Source organism: Acipenser ruthenus, chromosome 11 (genome assembly GCF_902713425.1).
Source record: "Acipenser ruthenus chromosome 11, fAciRut3.2 maternal haplotype, whole genome shotgun sequence".
Taxonomy (NCBI): domain Eukaryota; kingdom Metazoa; phylum Chordata; class Actinopteri; order Acipenseriformes; family Acipenseridae; genus Acipenser; species Acipenser ruthenus.
In genome coordinates, this window is record NC_081199.1 from 974,736 (window position 1) to 999,877 (window position 25,142).

General features: G+C 42.1%; 1 protein-coding gene across 15 annotated transcripts in view; it reads left to right on the forward strand.

The window, feature by feature from the left end:
* The window catches only part of LOC117426863 (splicing regulator ARVCF-like), a 110,052-nt gene that overhangs the window by 33,270 nt on the left and 51,640 nt on the right, over positions 1–25,142 (forward strand). For 10 of the 15 annotated variants that reach the window (XM_059032740.1, XM_059032747.1, XM_059032744.1 and 7 more), the window contains exons 2-4: positions 3,399–3,491; positions 7,584–7,681; positions 8,251–8,471. In XM_059032740.1, the coding sequence (XP_058888723.1) occupies positions 8,280–8,471 (192 nt within the window). In that variant the 5' untranslated portion in view covers positions 3,399–3,491; positions 7,584–7,681; positions 8,251–8,279. Of the gene's footprint in view, positions 1–3,398; positions 3,492–7,583; positions 7,682–8,250; positions 8,472–16,987; positions 17,475–25,142 lie in introns of those variants that run through there. The other 5 variants (XM_059032753.1, XM_059032754.1, XM_059032745.1 and 2 more) reach the window with 3 other exon arrangements.

The window sequence follows — 25,142 nt, forward strand, 5'->3', positions numbered from 1 at the left end:
TTTACATTTCCATTGAACTGCGCTGCACTCGGGCTCGGTGTGCTTAAGCGATTCTTTCCACTGCATGAGCAAGGTCTCCTGATATTTATGTTGCGTTTGGGGAACACACGCACTTTAATACTGAAATGTCTTCATAATGTCGTGGCTTGACTGGTGTTCACATTTGCACATGAAAGTGGTAGTCTTCTTTGTAATTCCCGTCTTCATTCCAGGGGGACTGGAACGTTCGCACGCAGCACTTGTTTCTGATGTTTTGCTTACAGTGCCTGTTTATCAAAGATGGCTCATGTCTTCTTTATTTAACCTGACAGTGTATGAGAACACAACTCCACCTCGAGAATAGATTGCTACAGAAATAATACATAAAGCAGAGGGGATTTGTATATTCAATTTGTGTTTTTAAGTGTCCCCTTCTTGGCTAATCTAATATTTCATAGTTCTCTTTCATCCTGCTCCACTATAAATTGAACCATAAAACATGAGCAAAGAGCTGTAAATATTCAGTGCACACATCTAGCAAGCCATCACATTGCAGATTGAAAATCAAAACCTCTTCAATAATGCCTACAGTTGTCCATTACATGTCATGCATCCATTATAATATATATATAAAAATTTCAGGCGCTCAAATATTCAGCCAGGTACCTCTCTGTGTGTGTGTGTGTGTGTGTGTCTATCCATCCATCTCTCTCTCTCTCTCTCTCTCTCTCTCTCTCTCTCTCTCTCTCTCTCCTTTTTTATATATATATATATTTTATTTTATTTATTTATTTTTTTTCCCCAAAATGCTTTCTTAACAACAGACCCACATCTAATTGCTAGCAACAGAACATTTCATGCTCAGCCCGAGCTCCCAGATATTGGAGTTGCTATAGAATTGCATTTCATTCTCAGCCCGAGCTCCCAGATATTGGAGTTGCTATAGAATTGCATTTCATGCTCAGCCCGAGCTCCCAGATATTGGAGTTGCTATAGAATTGTATTTCAATGGGGTAAACGCTTTCTCCTTGGGTTGCAGTGGATCCCTTTGTGTGGCTACAGAACCTTTTCAAAAGAATTCGACAGATGTGATGCATGAAAAAGTCCTTCCCTGAAATTGTAATCTTTTGTTAACATCCAGCTTTGGGAGATTGAGTCTGCAGAGCCACTGATTTCTTTCAGCAGAAAGGACCAGAACTGGGGGAAACTGTTATTGCGAATGTATTATTACAGCACAGTATTAGAAACCACATTAGAAAGCAATTATTTAGAGTAGATTGCCTAGTCTGTTAGATCTCCTATTTAAAAAGTCCATTATTAGAAGTTGCCACCAGTGGTCAATATAATTGCGTGTCCATTTTAAAATGCAGGTGTTGAAATAATGCCTGTGGTAATGCGCTCCATTTATATTTTATATACTGTAGCAATGTCATCTAGTGATTACAGAGCTCATAATAACGCCCTGCCCTCTGTATGAAATCCGGGAAACTTTAACTTCAGAAGGATCTTTTGATGCATTAAAGGTGAAATGCAGAGGAGAGGCTGTGAACTAGACACTTGACACAGCAGCTATGGATGGAGTGTCATTTCAGAGTGAAGGCTCAGCTTCCTATCCGTCTGCAAGGATTAAACTTGCCCAGGGAAGTCTTTGTGATATTGCGATTGTAACCCCTCCCTTCAGAAAGTATTCGGTCACAACAGTGCACACAACCTCTGTCTGCTGGAGCAATCTACAGACATCATGATTTATGTTAGTACACCATATAATAGCATACTTCATTTACAATGTGGCATCTGTGCATGATGAACATGAGTGCTCTTGTCATGTTTGTTCTATAATTAGCCTTGCTGCTGTACTGTACATACTGGAAGTGTCTGCACCTTGTGCCTGTTATCAAGCATCATGCTGTCTGCTGCTCCGACAGACCTCCTCATACTTTATGCCTGTGTTTAATGAGCAATAAAGACTAGACTGCACTGCCTGTTCTGTTTCCATGTTTCAGGGTGACAGACTTGTTAACACGACAAGGTGCTTTCTGATCTTGCAATTGGAATGTCATCCAGCAGCAATGCATCAGTCAGAGTAAACGCTCGCCTTGGACGCTGTACAGGCTGATTTGCCTCTGTGCTGCTGCATCGCCAAGCCTGCGGGAAGGTGGGGATTAAGACAGCATTTATTTCCTGCAAGGTGGGCAGGTTGGCTTGATCACCGTTGTGATGCTAAGGTTGACTTTGACTGCTGCTTAAGTACTGCTTGAATACAACTCTGCATGCTGAGGGTGTGTCTTCTGCAGTTTCCAGGATGCTCATCCTCTTGCATATATTAAAGGAAATCAAATGGAGATGATTGGCAGCGGAAGGGACCAGACTACACATGTTCAGACAGCAGCTCTGTGGGCATCTTCTTATTAAGGGAGGGGGTGACTGTCATGCATTTGTATTTGCAGTCAAGCGGCAGGATTTTTTAAATTGCATGCTGGTGATTTATTTTCCATTGCATCAGTTCTCTGCTGGGCTGGTATCCCTGCAGTGCAGAAAGGTTGTGAATGCATGTTGTCAAACCCCTAATGCAATTCTATGCGTAAGCCTTTTCACATTTTGAAGTGTAAAAGATGCACTGACTTTGGGGAGCCCCTGCTTGACTGGTTTTTGTACATTCCCCAACCCTGTACAGTATTTTTTAATCCTCTGCTACACAGTGATAACTAAAGCGCTGTGGCTTAGCTCACCTTTGATGTTCATTCCAGAAATCCACCCCCCCCCCCTCCCTCCATCCCTCCCTCCTCGCTCAGAGTGCATCTGAACTTGGTGTAAAAGAACAAAGCCTTCCCCAATCAACATACAAAATATTTACCAGCCTTGAATAAAAACTTGGGAACTTCATTGATCTAGTGTCCCAGAGCCGGCTGGTCACCGGAGAGTGGTGTGGGGTTGAGGATTCACACCCAACCTCTGCCCTGTTACCCCCCCCCCCATGCTCCTTGGTGGAAGGTCCTATGGGTCACATGGGTTGCTGAAGCACAGACTGACATCCAGTTGACTGATGAGGATGAGGCTGTTGGTAATCATGTATTGTTTTTAGTTCTCAAAGCCCGGTGCAAGATAGAGCTGCAGAGTGAATGCTCTGTATATGCTAGAGGGACATTTCGAATGCATTGCGGTGCAGTGATTTACATACCATGTGTGGTCAAGGCAAGGGAAGGCATACTTCATTTTCTGAAGTTTTATATGCAGCTGAATCACTTTTACTGAATCGCTTGTGGTGTTTTTAGTTCTGGGATTCAGCAATGCACAGAATCAATGAAAGTTCATATCTCCTTTGGATGGAACTGCATGCATTTCAATAGCATTTGAAGTTGACTTTTCAATATACAGTACAAGCATCACTCTGAGAATGATTTCTCTTTTGATATTTTCAGCTGCTGTGCCAGAGTGCATGGCTGAAGTCCGTCGTGTTTAACAGTCCCAGTCCAGTCCAGCAGATCTGTTCGGAGGGCCAGGAAACATCAAAGGTAAAGTGTGTGTTCAGCTGTCTTGATAATTTCATGCATTCTCTTGGTAATTGCAGACATTTTATTAAAAATGTATTCCTTCAGTAAAAAAAAAAAAAAAAGCTTCTTTCAGCAAATACATCACAATGAATTGCCTCGAGGAGAAATATATATATGCCATTAATAATTCAAATGGCAGAAACTCTCTAATGAAAATCCTCCTAAAATTGCATTTTTTAAGAACCACTTTTTAGGCTTTTGTAAGCGGTGGTACTGAGTTCTGCGCTCTTTGCAGACTGACTGGAGATATTTGTTTAGGAGCTGTGGGCAGTCTCGCTCCGATATAATGGTTTGCGGCACAGCAGTTACATTGTGCAGGTAAACGTTCTGCATTGAAACCATGAGGAGATGGTTTTTAAGTACTTTGGACGAGGTTCAGAGAATGGAGTGCAGTCTGTGTCTTCACCTGCAGGCTGCGCTCGGTCTGTTTTATTGATCGTCCAGATGTCTGGTTTCAACCCTCTGTCAGTCTGCGAGTCCTCGCTTGGTGACTTTTATTAATGTGCTCGCTTTGAGCTAAGTACTGGTACCCGGTCCTTCGTCATTAACATTGGAAACACAAGCTGGAAACTGTGAGAATGCTTTAAGGGGGGAAAAAGACAGAAGGCTCGGAACCCCTAGGTGAACCTACTCTGAGCATCGCCAGCAAATGCTTTAATACCTCACTAAGCTGGGTTATCTTACACTCTATAGTGAGGTAACAGTAATGAGCATGTGGCATATTAAACCCACTCTGAGACTGCAGTGGAAGCAGATATACTGCATATCAGTATTAAGAGCTTTTTGAAAAAGTACATCTTCAAAGTGGGCATGGATTATCCCTCTCCCCTCACCATTGAAATGGGCTGCCATTTAACCTATTGCATATGTATTAAACTGAGCGCTGGCTCCAGTGCTAGCAGTGCAGCGCCCACAGTCTACCTGTTAAGCATGTAAGCCGTGTGTGGTGGCTGATTACAAGCGACTGTGGCTCTTCCTGGGTAAGAATCTCAATAATGAGGGGCTGTGAGGAATGCTAATCTCCAATTACAATCTTGTTTTATCAGGATCTGACACAGCCTGTGTGTAAATAGATCTGAAGGGATTTAATATTACGTGTTTAAACTATAAATGCATCTTCTTTTTTTTAACCATTTTCTCTTGAGAATCAAAATGTAACGCTCCCTTCAGCACAGACATTAACAGAACAATTCAACTCGGATAATCAGAATCTAATGGTCCTGGCTGGACCCCGTTCTTTTGTTAATGTAATTGTTGGTTTTCAATTCACAGCAGCTGCAATGCTCGTCAATGGAAGCTCATGAGACGACTTTGTCTTTACAATTGCAGTTAGTTTAATCCAGGAAGTCATTTCCATTTCAATGTTAAACCAGCAGATACAGCTGAGCTCCTGTAAAGTATTAATGATGCATTTCACACTTGAACATGAACAGGCTGCATGTGGATTAGTGCCATTCCAATCTAGATTTACATCATAGGGATTCAATGTGAATGAAAGATTTTACTCTGAAATAACGTTAGTTCGTACGTAAAGACACTGCTGTTAATTGCAAAACTTACTTGCATGCTTCTTGCCAGACTGTCTATATGTCTTCTTTGCACTGCTTGTTTTATAGCTGTGGCCAGTGTGCAGAGTTTCAGGTGATGTGGGTGGATGTGATAACATTATGCATTGAAACAGTAATGGTGTTCTAATGGTACTTCCACATTCTAGGGCTCTGGGTTCTACAGTGTGTTGTGATTGAGAGCTTCTAGCATTACTTGGAGTAATTGCTGGAGTTCCTTCACAGCTGAGAAGTGGCTGATATGAGACTTGTAAACAGTATGCATCAAACTGACTTGGAGCTGCCGCCCTCCAGTTCATTTCATTTCTCTTGCTCCATTATCCCATAATGCTTTAGCAAAGTTCTGATTGAAATTCCTAAAGCCATGGGACTTTTACAATGACAAGCAATGTAGCATTCGATCTGTCAGTTATAAAAACAAACAAAAGGGATGTGTTTTTATAAGCTGATAAATGACCCAGAAAGCAGCTGATAAATGTGCTCTTAAAACATAACTTTGAGAAATGCTTCTCATCTGGAACTTTTTTAAATTAAATTTGTTTAACAAAAGATGCCCTCAAATTAAAAGTTTCCATTAGAAGATGTTCATGCATTTACATTACGCCATGTGCCGCCCACGGGTACTGCCTGTTGGGATGCCATTGTGCCGTACAGTACACTGGATGCTCAGCCATCTTTGAAAAAAACAAAGAGAGAAAAACAAGCCACAAGCCAAAATGTGCAGGCTGGTTGGAATTCTTCATTGCATACTGGCATTATGCTTCACATTCAAGCCAATACATAAACACCACAAGCTGCTTTCTCAATTTACATAGGCAGAGCATATTATGTAAATTAAGTTAGTCTCCTAGCACATGCATTGTACCACGTGCATTGCACCAGATTTTTTAACTGGTAGTGTATATCACTAACGCTGAGGGAACACGGAGCCACTCTGTGGCTTGGAACTTGGTTTCAGGTGACTAGGTTTCAGGCCACTGCCTGGCACAGCAGGGGAGACTTTGGGTTTGATACAGCAAAGCTGCCTCAGACCATTATGTCTCTTCTGGATCTGATGATCTGTTGGACAAGTGCTGGCACCCCTTAAAATCTTGGGGGTGGAAGATGTTGTGCTCCTTGTAGTTCTATATGAGGGAAGTTATCAAACCATGGTCTTAAAGAGGGGCTTTCCGTCATCTCTGATCAATAGCGAGCAGCTGCTAACTGTTCTCTCTGTCTTGGGGAATGTTTCTGTAGAAGGAATCCCTGGAATTTACTCTGGACTAACTGCAGCTCTATTTTAAGATCCCGTCCACAAGTGGTTCCCAATGGTCCATGTCCAGAGTCCCAGGAATCCCGGTCTCTTTTATTCCGGAGCTGATTAAGTGTCACCCCTGGGAACACCGACTCAACATGCTGCTCATTTTATAGCAGGCACGCATTCTGATGGCTTGTTAGCATCCTCCGTGGAGATCTGAATTATTCCTGAAGGAGAAAAAAAAAACGCATTGTAGTAATTGGATGTAAATGTGCCTGTTAAGAGTGGACCGCATTACACTTTAAACAGAAATCATTCTGAAAATTATTGTTTATTTTGTAGCATGTAATAATCCTAGGCATGCCAAGGAAGTATATGTGGCTCTCCTGCTGGATTGATTATGATTTCTTAATTGAAGTGCATCTGTGCCGCAGATAATGGTTTATATGAAAGCACGGCTCCTTGTGATGGTGCATGTCTGTCAGCAGCCGCAGTTTTGTCAGATAGACATGCTATGTGGGAATCTCGCTGTGAAAATCTATTATTGCAGATATTTTGGTTAGCTGAAAGAGCCTTTTAGTGGCATTGACAGTTGAGTTGGGTGGGGGGGGGGGAGGTAAAAAACAAAAGTATACACCAAAGTTAAAGTAAGAGGATTGCTGTCTTCAAAGGACATGAAAGACTTCAGCCACCAGTTCCATCAGTGGATAGAAATTAAATAGGATGTGACAAACTCATTTTGCTTGGCTGTGCAGTCTAGAATTCATGCTCTGCATTGCTGTACTGTACATGTGGGGGAGGTAGGGCACACATTAAATAATTCATTTCCTTTACACACAGCAAGCGGGTGGTACTGTGTGTTACTGTAGCACATGAACAGCTACCGCGGGCTATTAGACACTACAACCTGGGTGTGAACTAGTGAACACTGACGCTGTCATTACCATGTCTGTATGACATACATGCCAACTCTTATTTTCTCGCTGTCTCAACTCTGTACACCTGCTCTGTTATTTGCATCAGAATTGTACATATCTTCAGTGTTCATAACAGACTTCTCACTCAATACTCCTCCAGCTACTGTACTCTGCAGACAATCAATATTCTATTGTAGGTGGTAAGGGGTGCAGTGGATACGGTGTTACTGATGTTGCTGCCCTAACCCTGGGGTGTGGAGGCAGGGGTGGAGGCTCCATTGAGTTACTGTTTCTGCTGTTCCACTCATTTCTTTCTCCTGCCTCTGTTTTTCAGCCTCCTGGTTCTGCTAGCCTGTGTGCTTTTTCTTGTGTGTCCGTAGCAGGTGATGTCTCTTCTCTAACCTTTCTCCCTCCACTTGCTAATCCTCCTAGGTGTGTATGCTGCTTGCTTTTCTTTAATTAACGTCTGGTTTGTGCATGACAGTCAGCACCTCCCTCTGAGATCCCTGCAGCGTGTAAACTAGGACAGGAATAGCTGTGCATCGTTAAGTATACAGTTGGTCCGGAGAAGGTCAAGCTGTTGTTAAAATGAAAAGGGCAATCGTTTTAGTTTCATTGAATGTAAACATATACAATCAAACACACTATAAATGTCAGGGGAAAAAAAAGGAACAGGGAACAAAGGAAGAAATAATGAATCCAGGTTTATTTGAAGCTTTTAATTTTGCTTTTATGTTAGCTGTTTTTCTTTTTTTTTAGCTAAACAAAACAGTGGTTTGCATTATTCAGCACAGGCACTGGCTTCGGAATACCGCATGGCAGCTTTATCACCAGACTTTACAGACACATCTGTAGATACATCAAAGCGATAGAGAGCAGCGCCTTGCAAACCGGGAGAGGATAGTGGGCTGGGGGATTTGCATGAGTGCTCACATTGCTGTTGACCTGTGGTTTCTTTTTTCTGCCTTTTGACCCCTGACCCCGTTTGTTGTACTAATCAGTTAACAGGCATTCAGCTTTCGGGACAGACATGGATGACTATGACGTGAGATCAGCGGCTAGCATTCTAGCCTCAGTTAAAGAGCAGGAGGCGCGCTTCGAGAGGCTGACCCGGGCCCTCGAGGAGGAGCGGCGCAACGTCAGCCTGCCCTCGGAGCGACTGAGCATGTGCAGCGCTGGCAGCAGCAGCCAGCCCCTGGCGTGGCAGCAGATAGTACTGCAGGTAAAGGCCTGCCCGTCTGTGTGTGTGTGTCTGCCCTGTGATCTCCATCCTGTCGTCTTCACTGTGCGTGGCGCACCGCGTATCCGAGCTGCATCTATTGTGTGTTTGTGTCCCTCATCTGGACCATGTGTGCATCTCCATTAATCCGTGGCTTTGTGTCAGTCGGGGAACCACAACGCTGTTTTACAAAGTAGCACATTCTTAAATGAATGCATTGTCTGCAACGTGCCTGGCAACAATGTACTGTAAGTCATTGTAGCAGTTTGTGTTTGCAATTCATTTTTGAGATTTTCGAAATATGTGTTTTGGCACAGGATTATCAAGAATTATCAATTTGTGATGCATCTTCCAAATGAAATACCTTTACTGCTGTGCAGAACTATTTCAGTGAACAGTATTTCCATATCTCCTCTACTATTCCAATTAAGGGAAACGCATGTTTAAAATTCAAAGCCATGCACATACTGTACTGTTCACAGAGTCTGCCTTGGAAACTAATTGTAGCATCTCCCCTGAAGGAATCCAGCCAGTGTATTGGATACAGTTCCTAAGCTCCGGGTGATTGCAGTTTGTCAGCTATATTACTCGTTTTGTAGGTAGATTTCCACATGCGTGATTACAGGGACACTGCTTCACATGACAGAAAATGAATTAGTTTGTGGTGTTAAAAGCCTTGCTTCATTACAGTCATTTCGAGCATTGCATCGTGCTGGAAGGTGTGAAGTGAAGCTGTGCGGTACACTTTACTTACTGTATGATGTGCCCTGCTTCACTGTCCTAGCAGAAGACTGCAGCCTGCTACACTGCTGTGCATTGTGACTTGCTGAATTGTCAATGATTCATCACGCTGTATTGAATAACTGAATGCACAGCACACAAAGACTCTGTAACCTGTGCATACAGACTTGTTAAACACACACACACAGGTAATCCTGGCTTTCTGCACTGCGCTATGAGTTCTGATGCACTTCAGTGAGCAGCGTGTACTTCACTACACAGAACAACTTGATGCAATGCACTTGGACATGTGAAATGTGCACATTTCTCTTTTGAATGATAACCAGCGCTTTTGCACAGCCTCTTTGCTGATGAATATAGTTTGGGTTCTTTGTTATTACTTTCATTTCAGGATTTTGCCAGTACTGCGCAGTTGAAAAAAAGGGTAACGCTTTACATTGTGTCTTTAATTACTGCACATAGCAGTCACTTAGTAAATACATGCGTACCTACACATCATTACAATGTTATCATGCATAGTACAATATAACCCTGACCCTTTTCTGATACAATTGTGTACTGTGCGTATACTGTCAACATGGCCTAACTGTGAATTCATTGAATTCAAGGGACACTGCACAGAAATGTGAAAAACAAGCAAGGAATGAAAAGATTGAACACATTTCAGGGGCTGTGAAAATGTTGTTGGTGCTAAAAAGAGATAAGAAACTGTGCATGCCTCATAACAGCTGAACTGTGCATGGCTGTTTGAACTCTATATATAGTATGATGGCTTGAAGCAGTGTGGAGAATGATTTACTCCAGGATCTGCAATGTACTGCCATGCCTTTCCGCTGTCCTTTACAGTTTTAGTCGTGCGTTTCTAACAGTCATCTAAATGTGTGGACAGGCTGTTTTCATACAAAGCGTGCTAATAAAAGCACTTGTGCAGTAGATTTCATTTTTCAGCTTGAATAAATACATGTCATGATTGTATGTGTCACAACACGGTTTACAGAGCTGTTAACACGTCTTTCTTCCTTTTCTTCTTTTAAAGGTACTGATTCTGTATGCTTTATTGTAGCAGATATTACCTATCTTCTGCTGTTTAATAATGGGCAGAAGCTGTCCTGTCTTCTTGCTTGCTTCCCTGCAGTATGAGTTGAGATGGCTTAGCCACTGGACTAAAATCGATAGATTTTAGTAAATGCTAACAAAGGTAGGAAGCACACAGTATAGACAGGAAAGGTAAGATCCTTCGACGAAGGATTGTGCTGCTGATTTATATTCAGTAAAGTCTCTCTGCGGTCGTTTTGGTACCATGTGTGTTTTTGTTTTCTTGGGGTAAGTATTCATTTGTCATGACTGTAACCTCATCTATAAACACTGGCTCTCATACCGCAAGTTGAGCAGAGTCCTGAACAAGGTCTTTTCTTCTCTTCTGCATAGTTATGTCATTTAAGTATATATTGAAGTTGGAAATGCAGCTTCTAAATGTTTTTTGGGAGCTACACATGCCTAGAACTGCAAAGCGAGACTTATTTGCACTTGATAATTGCTTCACAAGCCCCTCGGCTGTGGCAGTGGAAGTGTAGCACTGGTGTCTGCTCTGCTTGTGTCTTTCCCGGCGGTTGAAATCTTTGCTTTTGATTTCTGCGAACGGCGTCTCTCATTAAAACCTCTGAATGTTATTCCGGGGTCCCTGGAAATCTTTGATTCTCGTTTTAAACTCTTGTTTTAACATGTGCTTGTTCCTCAGATTTATTGCAGTTGTGGGGGTGGAGATAGAAATTTGCAGTTTTGCATGGATGAATGAGCTGAAACTGAGGAAAGCTATTTTATGCCACTGGTACAATAGTACCCCAATACAGAGTTGGGTTAACCTGCCCAGGGCTGCTGTGTTTTACATCTGGTACCGATGGCTTCAGGTGGGACTGCTTTGTGTTGCAGACCCTTGAAGTTCTGCTGGTACACTCTGTACAGTGTAATGCAGAGAGGAGGATGTCTGAGTCATAAAAAAAGACTGAGAGATCTGTACTGCTGTCAAAAGAAAGCACAAGATTCTTTTTCTGCTATGGACATCTCCTTCAATAATAATAATAATAAAGAAAACACAAGCGCTGCGTAGTACTGCTGCTGTGTGTTTAACAATGCGCCTGGCTCAGATGCATGCACTGTATGTTTGTCAATGCGCCTGGCTCAGATGCATGCACTGTATGTTTGTCAATGCGCCTGGCTCAGATGCATGCATGGTATGTTTGTCAATGCGCCTGGCTCAGATGCATGCATGGTATGTTTGTCAATGCGCCTGGCTCAGATGCATGCACTGTATGTTTGTCAATGCGCCTGGCTCAGATGCATGCACTGTATGTTTGTCAATGCGCCTGGCTCAGATGCATGCACTGTATGTTTGTCAATGCGCCTGCCTCAGATGCATGCACTGTATGTTTGTCAATGCGCCTGGCTCAGATGCATGCACGGTATGTTTGTCAATGCGCCTGCCTCAGATGCATGCACTGTATGTGACAATGCGCCTGGCTCAGATGCATGCACTGAACATTGTCCTGTAATGAAATCATGGTGTTTTTTGGTCCTGATTCATGAACTCTCGGGTCCCAGGTGCTGTGTCAGACTGAGTGTTTCTTTTTTCCCTGCAGTCGCTGCAGTAGGGTGGTAAATGGGCTCTGTGTTTTAGTGTGTATTGGGACTCAGGATGAGAGCGCTGACGTTGAGCTGAGAGTGCAGAGCTTTCAAGGTCAGGCACAGCATTCAAACACGAGAGAGTGTATTAACAAAAGAACTGCGATGACAGTATCAAGATTTATCTCTAAGGACTAACTAAATGAGCGGTGAGTATGAGCACCCAGATAAGGTATTGGGAGACGAGATGTCTTCTCTTCAATTGCGTAGGACCTAGAAGGTCGTAGTTAGGGTTCTAGCATGACCCGATCAGTAATGAACAGAGTGGATTCCGATAGAGATTGAGGAGATACAGCAGTAAGAGTCAACACAAGGACATCTCTTCCATTGTCTCTGTATAGGGGTTATTTTAACCCTTGGGTGGCACTTGTTGCACATCCTTGTGGGGTTAGTGCAGTCCCCTATGTTAATGGTTAAATGCAGAATCACATCTTTGGTTGCCCTGAAAGCTTGCCTGCCTCCTTTTCATTTTCCCCTGGTCCGACACACACAACACTAATGGGGAGAAACTTGTGATGGTGCTGCTAACAAAGGTACTGGGAACAAAGGCAGGCCGTTAAAATGACTACAGAGATATCACACACTGGCTGGCTTTGTGAGACAGCAAGCAAACACCATAAATCACTTGGCTCACAATCACACAGTTCACTGTTTTCTGTTCGCTTTCTTTTAAAAGATCTCTTGCATCAGGATGATATATTGTGTGTGAAATAAAACGACTATTTCATTTTTTAAAGTATTTTTTCAGTAGCAGATTTGTTTCCTTACCCTTGCGTTTCTTGATTTATAAGCGTTGATGATGTGATTGGTTGGCAGCACTGTGAACGTAATGTAGCGGTTTTCTGTGAAGAGAATTCAAAGCATTACAATCTCCTAAGCGGATGCACTATATGGTTGTACCAGCCCCCACAAGACAGGATAGAATGGCTGGGATTCTTATACTGCGTTGTAGATACACGCATTCCTAAAGCTCATTAAGTGTGGAAGGACAGACACTTCATCAAGTGCTCTATTTATATTCTGGGAGGTAGCTCCAAACTTTGAGTCACCCTCAAACAATAGAGATCAGAATTTGGAGGCACTGTGTGTGAAAATAAACTGCTTTTGTAGATAAGACGTGACCACCCTTCTTTACATATAAAGCAGAGGGAAGATGAAGCCTCATTGTGGCTTGAAACTTGGTTTTAGGAGACTGCAGGGCACAGCAGGGGGGACTTGAGGTTTGATACAGCAAAGCTACCTCAAACCAAGTCTCCTAGAACCAGGTTTCAAGCCACTGTTCCTGAAAAAGCAGCTTTGTGTACCCTCAGCTTAAGGGGACATCATTTAGGACTCCTATTTCATAGCAGTTTAACCGTTTCATTTTTTTTTGTACGGCTTCCAGGAAAACCTGGGATGGATCCAGGTGATGTGAAACTGGACTAAGTACATTGTAAATACCGGAGAAGTGTTGGGGTGTTTTTTTACAGAAAAAAATCTTTATTTCTTTTTTTAAAAGATATTCTCGTCAGTTTATGGTGTAATCTGGTTTTCAGGTTTAAAAACACATTTGTCTTGTAGAAATTCCAAAGCTAAACAATACCGGTACATTCTGTCTATTCAGAGGATGTATTTATTACAGCCTAAACAGCCCAGAGGAGAATTTCACGTTACCATTTGGAAGTACTGTACAAAGGGGTACATGTATTTGTAATATGTCCTATTTCCTTGCCAGACCTCTGCGCTTCATAAAGAATACGACCCTGTGAACCTGGATATGCATAGGTTAGGTGTCTAGCCTAGAAGAATATATAATTGAAACCATTTGGAAAAGTCATGCCATGCCGCACAATAATGACGTTCTGTTGTGTGTATATATTCATCAAGAAAGTGTTTTCTTTTTACAGTGGGTTTCCTGAGTAAACCTAAAGTGATTCACTTTTGCGTTGGCAGATTTATCTCGTTGATATGCTTCATGTCATCGCTGAAGTGTGAGTTACAAAAATGAAATGCCATGTGTGTCTCAAAACTTTAGCTTTAATATTTGTTTACAGGGCTCACAGGCATGACCATCTATTATTTTATTTTATTTTATTTTATTTTTTTAAAATATGCTTATGTTTGATTCATGACATGAAATAGCTACTGTAGAATTAGAATGCCGTGTACATCTTTGCCTGAATTAAAAGGAGTTCGGGAGTTTGTTTATTTATTTATTTATTTTTTAATTCTCTAGACGCTTTATCAAATCGTACGAGTCCTATCAGTATAAAGATTGCTGAAGGGGTTCTGTCTCTGCGTTTCAGTTTTGCGTCGGCTCTTTTCTGCAGGGCATTGTGTTCTTTAGGCTGTACAAAGCGCTTCTGTTTTTAACGTATGTTTTAGAAGTGCAAACTCGCTGCAGTTTCTCAGAAGTAAGGATTTCATCTTTTGTTTTGTGGTCGGTGTAATACAAGAACAACAACAGCATTAGCAAAGTGGTTGCTTGTAACCCTGGAACCTTGCCAGAGCAGCGTGGAGTGCTCAAAACAATTCATTTACTAACAGGTAGCATTCTAGTTTAAGAATGGCTGCTGTGGTTGGGCACACAAGTATATTAAACACCGGGCAGTAGATTTAAACAGCATATTTGGAATTGGTACATTTAGAAATGTTAAAAGAGAATTCAATGACAAACGTTCCGTTTTGAATTACACCAAGCTATACATCTTCAGAGTGTTTTCTTTTCTTTTTTTTCTAGGTATTATTATTTATTTCTTAGCAGACACCCTTATCCAGGGTGACTTACAATTGTTACAAAATATCACAGTACAAAGTTATCACATTATAAAAGATCACATTACAGAATATCAGAATACAGATAAGAGCAGTTCTGAAAGTACAATAAGATTACATTTAAGAGCAAAATAAAGAATACAGTAAGTAAGCTTGACTCAGAGCGGTTATAACTTAGAGTAAATATTTGCTTATATGAGTAAAGTCCAGTAAGAACATGTAGTAAAAATGATAAATGGATGACAATGATTTCCAAATACAAAAAAAACCCATGAGTACCTATCAGAGTCCAATCAGATACACAGTTCTAGTTAGGATCAGTAGTTGAACGTGGCGAGGGATGGAGCAGCTCAGTGCCAGTACAAGCTAATGCAAGAAGGAATTGTATTTGAAGATTAGCTACCACACAATGCTGATGTTGCAATGCTGACATGCATTTGAATTTGTAATGAAAATTGACCTGCAGCAAAATGATGATTCAGCTAGAAAATGCAACCGCGTTTGTGACCCCTGTCATTCCCCTGCTTTGATTTGAGGGGATTATTTCAGAGGGGTTATATTGACAGTGCAAATAGACTGGATTACTGTTTGCCACACTGTCGCTACATCAGTGCTGTTCTGTGCTTCAGAAACGTGTTGGTGTTTTCTAATACCCTGTATAGTAACCCGAGTCCTTGTCAGTGCTGAGACACAAAGAAATCCTGAGGATAAAGTCTTGCATCTGAACTACTGGCACAGCACCTCCAGAGAGAGGGAGAGGCCATGCATCTTTGCCATATATAGTAACTGCCACATTCTGAGCTGCTGAGCCTCGGCAGACAGCAGCTTAAGCGCATTAGCAACACTAGGTGCTCCTAATGTGAAACAGGCCACAGCGGGCTTCTCATTTTCCTTCTCAGTAAACTAGTTAACCGTTTCATTAGTGCGATATCGGGTAGGCTTCGTGTTAACGAGCAGGCTTGTAGCTTTGGGAATGGAATTATTATTTTACAGAACAAATGTTTCTGATAAGAACACAGTTAATAAACTCTCAGATTCCGGTATGTGTTTTATCTTTTATATATGCAATTCAATGTAATCTTGTCTACTAGTCGTTTTTAAACATTTTACCTAATCTGACAGCATTGCTATAAATAGATCGCACATGGCTACTTAAGTGATTTAGTGTTCTGTTTTGCACACATTGATAGCATTGGTAGAAACACGCTGAAGGCACTTGTCAGTGCTGAGCGGCCCAGCTTGCTCTATTCATTTTGTACTGTTGAATTGTGAGCATCCCTTTTGATTGTGGAACTATTGGTACTAGTATCTAGAATTGAGAAGGTGAAGAAGTGAGGGCATTATAAACCTATTTGTAACACGTAATGCATTTGTTAAGTTATCTCTTTTTTTTTTTCAGGGGGAGCATGGATAATGCAGTCATTGTAGGCTATGTATGGATAAGGTATACTCGATTTGTCATGCTGAAGTAGCTAAGAAAAATAATCCTGAAGCTGGAAAATAATGGTTCAAAGTTTCCTCTCAGCAGGAGGAGTGAAGTTTTATTCTTGGGCTCTGCAGAAGACAGGAAAGAAATCTAACAGATTTCTATATTTAAGGTGATGAACAATGTATGTGTTGAAATACTTCAGCACATTAACCTTCGTGCCATCTGTGCTCCAGTAATATCACTGTCACTGGAAACGTCAGCATGTTAACAAGGCTAGGGAACGAGAAAATACCACCAGCGAGCTATCAGACCAATGCAGAAAGCATGATACTAATCAAAGAAAAACTTTATAGGAGGATCTGCTTTTATTTGTATGCAAAAACAGAAGGTTTAAAATAAAAGCACACTTTTTAATACCAAACCTTTTAATATACACCCCTGAAAACCCTTTGGAGTTCCGTGTGCGTGTGCGTGTGCGTGTGTGTGCTCCTCTCCTGCAGTCCTGTGTGTGTGCTCCTCATCCTCTACAATGTGAACTGCAGCCTCTCCTGAACTCTGTGTGTCTGTGTCTGTGTCTGTGTCTCTCTCTCTCTCTCTCTCTCTCTCTCTCTCTCTCTCTCTCTCTCTCTCTCTCTCTCTGTGGCTCTCTAGCTCTCTCTCACTCTGTGTGTGTGTGTCTCTCGCTTGCTCGCTCGCTCTCTCTCTCTCTCTCTCTCTCTCTCTTGCTCTCTCTCTCTCTCTCTTGCTCTCTCTCTCGCTCGCTCGCTCTCTCTCTCTCTCTCTCTCTCTCTTGCGCGCTCTCTCTCTCTCTCTCTCTTGTGCTCGCTCTCTCTCTCTCTCTCTCTCTCTCTCTCTCTCTCTCTCTCTCTCTCTCTCTCATTCTCCACAAGCCTGGAAGGTGTGGTCAGTACATACTCTCTCTGAGCTCCCAGCTGTGACAGTCTGTCAGCTCCCTCCCCCAGAGGGGGTTCAGTTTGCATAGACTGGCGCTGCTTTGGGAAGGGAAGGCAAGCAGTCTGAGAAGTCTGTTCAGGGAGCAGGACGCGAGCAGCCTAGTCCCAGCGAGGGCTTCCTTTTTATTTTCTTCTGCTCTTCTAACTTTCTGGGGGACTGGACTTTTTTAAAAATTTTATTTGGAGGAGCAGGAGGGGGGTGCATTGGTGCTGCTGCTGCACCAGGTGGAAACAAAACCAGAAAAAGAATCAAAAGAAAAGCGAAGCTTAAAAGCTGAATCCTTTTCTCAAGTCAGTCGAGAGCTATATGTGAGAAAGATGATTGCCTGCTACAGCCTGTAGTCAGGGGGGAAAAACTAAACACAAAATCTGTGAGAGACACAACCACACTGAAGTGCATTCATCTTAATAAGGAGTGCAAAGCATATGATGCCAGCTGAAGTTAAACAGGTGGGTGGCATTTCATTTATTTTTTCTTGGCTTTATCGATTGCTATTGTCTTTGGGATAGTACTGTATGCTGTAGAAATAGCCAGGCAAGGTGCTGCAGAGAGGGAGCTGTGCAGCTTTATATCCCTTTGGTTTTCATGCCATCTTTTCAAAGAGAAGGCTGGAGATTTCTCTTGCTTCTGACCTGTCGCTTTCCATTCAAGGCTAAGGGGTGATGGACTGGGGCTGATGCTTGCAGGCAGGCTTGTGGTGGTACCAGTACAATCTCTATTAGGGTTAAATAGTGACCTGCCTTTATTTCTAGTTGTTCCATGCACGTGTGTGTATTGTGGATAATGTATGCATAGTTTTATACTGCGAGTGGTAAGACAATCCGGTTAGATGGAACTCCCTCACGGATTCAATTGTAAGCTGTGCTGCACTGCATAAAGGTGTTACAAGGTTGCTAGAGATCTTATATGTGAGTTTAGAATCGGAACATAGTTTCAGTACACAATTGCTGCTTCAATGATAATATCAGTCTTTTTTCAACTAATTTAATAAAACCAAGGAAGACTTTGAGGCGTGAATTTCATCAGATCTTGTCTGCTTGACTTCTGTTTTTTCCTTGTGCATGGATAGCACACTGTCTCCTTGCACACTGCAGCGCGGTGGTGTGTTGCAGCCAGATATTTTTGTAGTTTTGAGAAGGACATTCTCTGAGGCTTCCTGTGTTCCTGGTAATCCCTGGAATGCTTTCAATGTATTCATTCTATTCACAGCGTCTTATGACCCTTTCAAAGTTCATTCGTTTTAATCGGCAACTGGCTCTGTTTGTCGACCTCCTTGGTATGCAGTGCCCTGTTCTCACTGGGTCCCAGTGCTCAGCAGTGTGAAGGGTACCTGGTCCAGGGCTAGCTCTTTTAAGCTAAGTGCTCTGCATTACTGTAGTCGTGTTTGCCGTGGACTCTCTAAATGGGACTCTAAAACCTAAGTATCTGATTTTTATAGTGCTTAAACCCAGGGATAAATTCAACTCTGTTGTCTAACTGTCTGTTTGTTTTTTTTTATTTTATTTTTTTTTGGAAGGGGAAAAACCATACATCTCAAACCATGATTTGTGCTTGAATTAAATATAGTAGTTTCTTTTTTTGTAACATGCCACACTGTTAGAAATGCATTCTACCCGCACCGTTTTCATTTCAGTGTAAATGATGCAGACTTCAGGAATGCTGGACTTCAAACCATCTGCTTCTGTATCCAAACCAGATCCAGTTTGTGGAGTGTGCCAACCTTGCTGTATTAAATAGGCTTTTAATTAGACGAAGATTACAGCATGCTTTCTTTAATTATAGCACCGGCCAAATCCAGTAAAACCATATCTGGGTTTAATTGACAGATCTATTTTGAACTTGACTCTTAATGACTGGGTGGCTCTCCCGTTACCAAGCGAGCCGTACTGTGAGAGCACAGAGCTGAAGGGAAGTGGTTTGGGATACACACAGGAAAAGCAACATTTCTCTTTCGACATTTCACAGCCTGATTTACAAAGCTGTGCCGCTGAACTGTATGTGCTTGTCTGTGTTCTCTTCTGGCACTGGCTCACTCCTCTGATTTGTGTGAAATGTAATTGCCGTACATTGTAATGTACATGCTCTTGGAATCCGGTTTGCATTGCAATGGTATAAACCGAAGCAACATGTAGGAGCTGGAACTCCTGATGCTCCAGCATTGCAGAGGTCTTGGCCATTGTTGATTTATTCAGATGTAAAGGATCATTGTTGATCTATTCAGATGTAAAGGATCATTGTTGATCAAGGTCCCTGCTCTGGATCAGTGTACGAGTTCACCTTTTGATCCCTTTGCATTTGAAAAGGCCTGGAGTGAGAGATTTCCTTTTAAGCCCAGCTCTACGGCAGCCACTTTGCTCTTTTGAAAAATGACTCTCTTACGCTTTAGAGAATTCCTCCGTTCTACTGACTAGGAATGCCTGTCGGCTCGTAGATGCTCAATATCCATTTCTTTTTCCAGGTCAGGTGCACGAGAGAACCCATATCGTATAACTTTTATATTTGATTTCTTCTCGTGTAATGTCATTTGATGTGTCTAAATCATTTCTGGCACTTCAGAAGCCCAATTGAATTTGTATATTGATGGCTGGTTTTGGCCTGTGCGTGCAGTACGTGCTGGGAGGCTAACATGCTGTGAACATGCCCATCAGTACAGAGTTCCCTAGCTCCTCCAAGTCTACTGCTACGCCTGGCCTGCTCCCATGACCTTTCAGAGATAGGTGGGCTTTTATACCCATCACCGGAGATTCATGTCCACCCACTCCCATGTGGCAGCCGTGGCTCTGAGTCAAGGCCTGGAATGGACAGCCCGAGTCTGGGAGGGGAGGGGAGGGGAGGGGGCTGCATGTGGTTCAGAGAAACAGCTGAGGTCATCTGTCCCTTTGCTATTGACAAGCCTAACCCTGTTTTTCCTAAATAGATTGGATGCCGAACCTACGCAAACATTTTGGGGTGTGCACTTGCATTACAGGGTGAATACCGAGAAGTCCTTGCCTCATGAGAAACCCAGATAGCCCCCCCCCCGTCCTCCCCCTCCTCAATTGCCTTCTCATATTTGTTTTTTTACAGCACAGCATCCTTTTAAAATTCATAGTTTGCGGGGGTTTCATGTATTAGCGTCAGCCGGGAGTCTTCAGAAGGATAGGCTTGTGTATCGAAGCTGATGCAGCATTTGGAAATGTATGTTGATGATGCTCGGTTACTCCATCTCCTGGCAGGGTAAATATTTTGTGTATTATGTATTAAAATAAAAGATTCTCAGAGCTGTCTGCAGTCCCTAAAATTCAAAGTGTTTTTGTTTTTCAGAGAAGAGGGTTATTGAAATGTAGGTGTTACATTTCTTCATTATTTAAAGCAGATACTATAGGTTCATATATATATATATATATAGTCCAGGGTGTATTTTCTAGTGATTGTTGAAGTGTTTGGCTTGCCTGTCAGAATGTTTCATGAGCAGCAGGTTCTAATTCTAAACCTTTCCTCTGTCATATCAGCAAGATCAGAAGCAGCTTCGGCTTTCAAACTGTTAAGACATGCTTCTAGATTACCAGAGAATGAAGAAAGAAATCCCAGCTTTCAACAACTGTGTTTATACAGCACCCTGTTGGCATACTCCTTCAGGATTTGCCCCACAACAGCTTCATGGACAATGAGGGAAACGTAACAAGATTCATTTTAAGGAGTCGTTAGTTTGCCTAAATGTGGCATGAACATAAAAATGTGTACTGTACTTTGGCTTGAAAGATCTGTCCCAAGGTGTCCTGTGGGCAAGACCACAAAGGCACATAAATGCATGTTTAGATTTTAGATTCCTGACCGCTGCCACAATGCATGTTTATTTTTTCTTTAAGCTGAAGCACAGCCCACACTTTTTTCCCTTGTCTTTCTCCTGCTACTGTAAGTTTTGGCTGTATTCCAATAGGGCAGCAGTAGAAAACACATTTCTGCATGTCGACGAGCAGCCATGGCAACTTCAGTGCAGAGCAGCGCTGCTGATTCTTGGGAGGAAGTCGACTTTTATATCCATGATTGATGATGCAGATTCCTTACTGAGTTTCTCTACATAAAGCCTATAGCTCCCGCTTTTTCTTTTGTTATTTAAAGGAACAAAAGCCTTGTGACAGTAGATTAGGGTCGTAAAGGACGCGAGAGGTCCATGGGTATTCAACAACCGAAGTGAACCCATGGGGAAAGACATGGGCGAGCAGACGGAAGAAATGCATTGAAAACATGAGCTACAGCATGCTGTCTGAAGGGCTGAGGACCCAAACAGAGCCCTGTGTCTGGCTTTATTCCTTCAGGTGCAGAAAAATATCTGCAGACATTTATGCTTTTATGTATTTTCTTTCTAACTGCTTTAAAGATGTAAACAAGATTGAAAGTGGGTACAGTATATTACAAGTATATTATATTACAGTATATTACAAATATATTATATTACAGTATATTACAAGCCTTCACCATCTGTCTGTGGTCGGCTTCTGGGTCTGATCATGTCGTGTAAGGCTCTGACTCTTGCAGTGGGGTTTAATGAGAGCTCAAGGCAACTCTCTGTATAAACCATATAAAACTGTTTATTGGGCTCCAGCAGTGATTTATCTCCAGTGTAAAAGGAAAACGTCATAAGGACTCCATGATGTTATAGCTGGGCTTTTATGTCATCCTTTTAAGGGATATTCCCAGCTCTCTGGAAATGTTGTTTACCGTCAGGTTTTCATTCCTGTGTTTATTTTAATTCATTTAATTCATTAGCATTTCTGTATGTTGACTAGAAACACAATTGGACTTGCTTGTACCCTTTTGCAAGTCCAGTGCGTTCTGCAGTTCTAGGAATCCCTCAGAGTTTGCCAGACAATGCGTCGCATTATTCATGGAAACCAGCCAAGGGAAATGTGACCGAACTGTGAGCGTGATCAAAGCTGCCGCTGGCCAAGTAAACTGTTTAAGAAGAGAACTTGCTTTCAGCCTTGCAGCTTGTCTGAGTTGGGGTTTTAATAGTAAACAGAAGTGGTACAGGGGTATGAGAGGCTCTCTCTCTCTCTCTCTCCTCTCTCTCTCTCTCTCTCTCTCTCTCTCTCTCTCTCTCTCTCTCTCTCTCTCTCTCTCTCTCTCTCTCTCTCTCTATAGGTTGAAATGCTTGGTAAACAATGGTGCATAGTGTTCACACAATGGTTCCATTGAGATTGATCAGCAGCTGTCATGTACTGTTATCTCGTATTGTTATTGCATTGTTAGAATGCATCTAATTGTGGAGGTTTTCTTTTTTTGTTTTAATATATTAATGGTTTGTTTCCCATGGAGTAGTGAAGCATAATGGAACAGTGTAAGCTGGAGTCTCTCCCGGTGGCTTTGCTGAGCTGCTCAGTGACCCGGGATAGAGGCTGACTGGCAGGAATCCTTTTAATAGCCTTTACTAACTTTGTGTTTTATAAATGAGTATCATGCACCCCTGATGGGCTGGTGCTCACTCCACGACAGCCAAGGCAGTCCCAACTCAGCACAGCGTCCAGAGAAACACATGGTGACTTAAGAACAGACCGTTCTGGCTTTCCTCACAGTCTTCCTTAATGCCTGCTATCACAGTAATGTTCGTTGTGGCGATCTGCCATAGACCATGCTGTGAAGGAACCAATCTGTCCTGCGTTCTCTAACCACATGGAGACCTTTCATGTTCACGGCAACTAATAAAAGTTATTAAAGCGATAATAGTGATCATAGCAAAAGTAATAAAAGACTCAGCGAGCGACAAGGTCGTAAAGCTTCAAGATATTTCTGAGAAGGAAACATTTTGGAATGTTAAGTTGGTTCAGAGAGAATGAAGTATAACGATGAGCTGCCTGTTGTAGACACACAGTACTGGTTATGTAGCTGATGGATTGCAGCTTTCCTGATTTTACTGCAGCTTTAGAAGTTCAGGGGACATGTGTAAAGCAAATGTATTTTCTTCAAGAGTGTTTATAGAAGTAAAATTAGGCTGGGGAGTCATATCCTTCATCTTTAAGAGGGAGCGTGTCTCCATGTCTGAGACAGAGGAATTGCTGTCAGCTTTTAATAGGATCCTGTTCAGCTGTACGCCAAGACTCCTAACAAAGCTAGTAAACTTTCTATTTTATTCTGTGAACTCTTGTGCAATTCTGAGAACCATCAGCCCAATTCAGAGCTGTGTGGATTGTGTATTAACCCTCCTGTATGTCTGTGATGTTTTGGTGCAATTTCAAACAAATTGAACCAGCCTTGAATTGATCACACATTTATTTTCTTTGTTATAGCCTTTACTCTTTTATGTTGTATGGAAATTAATGTAAACTCTCATTATAATAGACTCGTTATAATATATATTTAATTGCATCATAATGTTATGGGACTATTTCATTAGACAGAAACCTGGCTCTGGTATCACGATTATCAAAGCGAATCACTCTAGCAGTGATGTGAAATGTTTCCCGTCACATAGTGTCTGGAGATGTAGCCCTACCAGTGCCTGTATTCCACACACTAGCCGTGGCTTCTCCTTTGGATCTGCACACTCCAGCTAACAATAGTAACCCAGTGCATGCATGCAGATCAGCATGGTCAGGTTCTTCCACTTTGCACCAGGTACACACCTGCCTTCCAAGCTGCTTATTTCCAGTATTACATTTCCGATTGCTGGTGGTATGAACAGATCAAATGCTGATGCTGTATCCTGAATGTGAGAAACAGTGTAGTTCTTGTTTTCAGTTTGAAGTTCATGACCCCAACCTAGGAAAAGTCATAAAATAGTATAGGGGGGAAAAAGTAACATTTACAGTCAATGGAAACCAGAGAGGGGTCAAATGGAGGCAAAACATAATAGGAGTTTAAAGCATGTGTATACAGGCACTCCCTGACACACTCCAGCCAGGGAATCGGAGCCAGCGCAGTATTGTTGTCTCTAGTGATCACACACCGTGTTGGGACTCGCTTTACCACAGTAGAATAGAATGGAATTGCACATTACCATATTAGCAGGTTTGCATTAAAATTACCCTAGAGGGGTGTGTGGAATTATTGCAACCACAGGAGAATTGAAAGCTCTTCATGTAAATATCTGTGCAAATCCCTTCAATAGCTGGAGTAGTTCACTGCAGTTGACCCATAAGAACTGGCAGTACAGTGTGTGTGTGTAGAAATCCCTACCTAGTAAAGCATGTGTTTCTTCTTTACCGGTGTCTTGTGTCTCGGTGGGGCTGCGCATGGCTTTGGGGTTTTTATTTTCTTGCCGTTGCCATGCAGTTGTTCTCCACATGTTTCATGGAATGTGTTTGTTTATAATCATTGCACAATAATTCATTCTTTCCTTGCAAAGAGAATCAAAAAGCATGCAAGCATAAAAACGTTTGTTTTGGAGTTCTGACTGCAAGCATTCTTGGATGGAAGGGTCTGTGGAGTAGGGGTGCTTGTTGTGTTGGCTTCAGTTCATCACATCACTGATTTATGGATGTGCTGTTAAAATGGGAAAGCTGTTTACATGAAGAGTTTTAACTTCTCCAAATTCTGTGGTTGGAATAACACCACACCTTTAAACAGGATACCATTTTTTATTTTCTTCTTATTTTTTTTTTAGAACATGAATTCAGTATAAATATGAACTATTAAGAATTACTTTGTAGGATACTTACTATAGTATAAAACACATGCAGTACTGGCTGTGCATGTGTGTACGAGAGTCTCAAATGAGATGCGATCCTGCTGTATTGCATTGTACTGTACTGTACTGTACTGCTCTGTATGTGATAACACACAGTGCCACTCGAGAACTTTGCCATCAAGCCATGCCTGCCAAAAGCAGGCACACAGAGTAATGTCCTGCATTTCAGATTCTAAAGAAGTTGAAGATGCTTCTAAGCTGTTCTCACCCTTTACAGCCAGGCAGTCTGTCATGCCGTGTCAGCGCAGAGGGTAAGGTTTGAAACATGCCGCTCTTGTGCTGGGCTCTGTGCGGCTCGCCAATCTGGTATTTGTGAATGCTGACTTCAGACCCAGCCTGGACAGAGGGAGAACATATTTCACAAGACTGCTTAACCAAACGCTTCCTGTCTATCTCTGTCTCAGTCTCTTAAAGTATTGGATCCAAAACAAAGTGTTTTAATTTGATATTA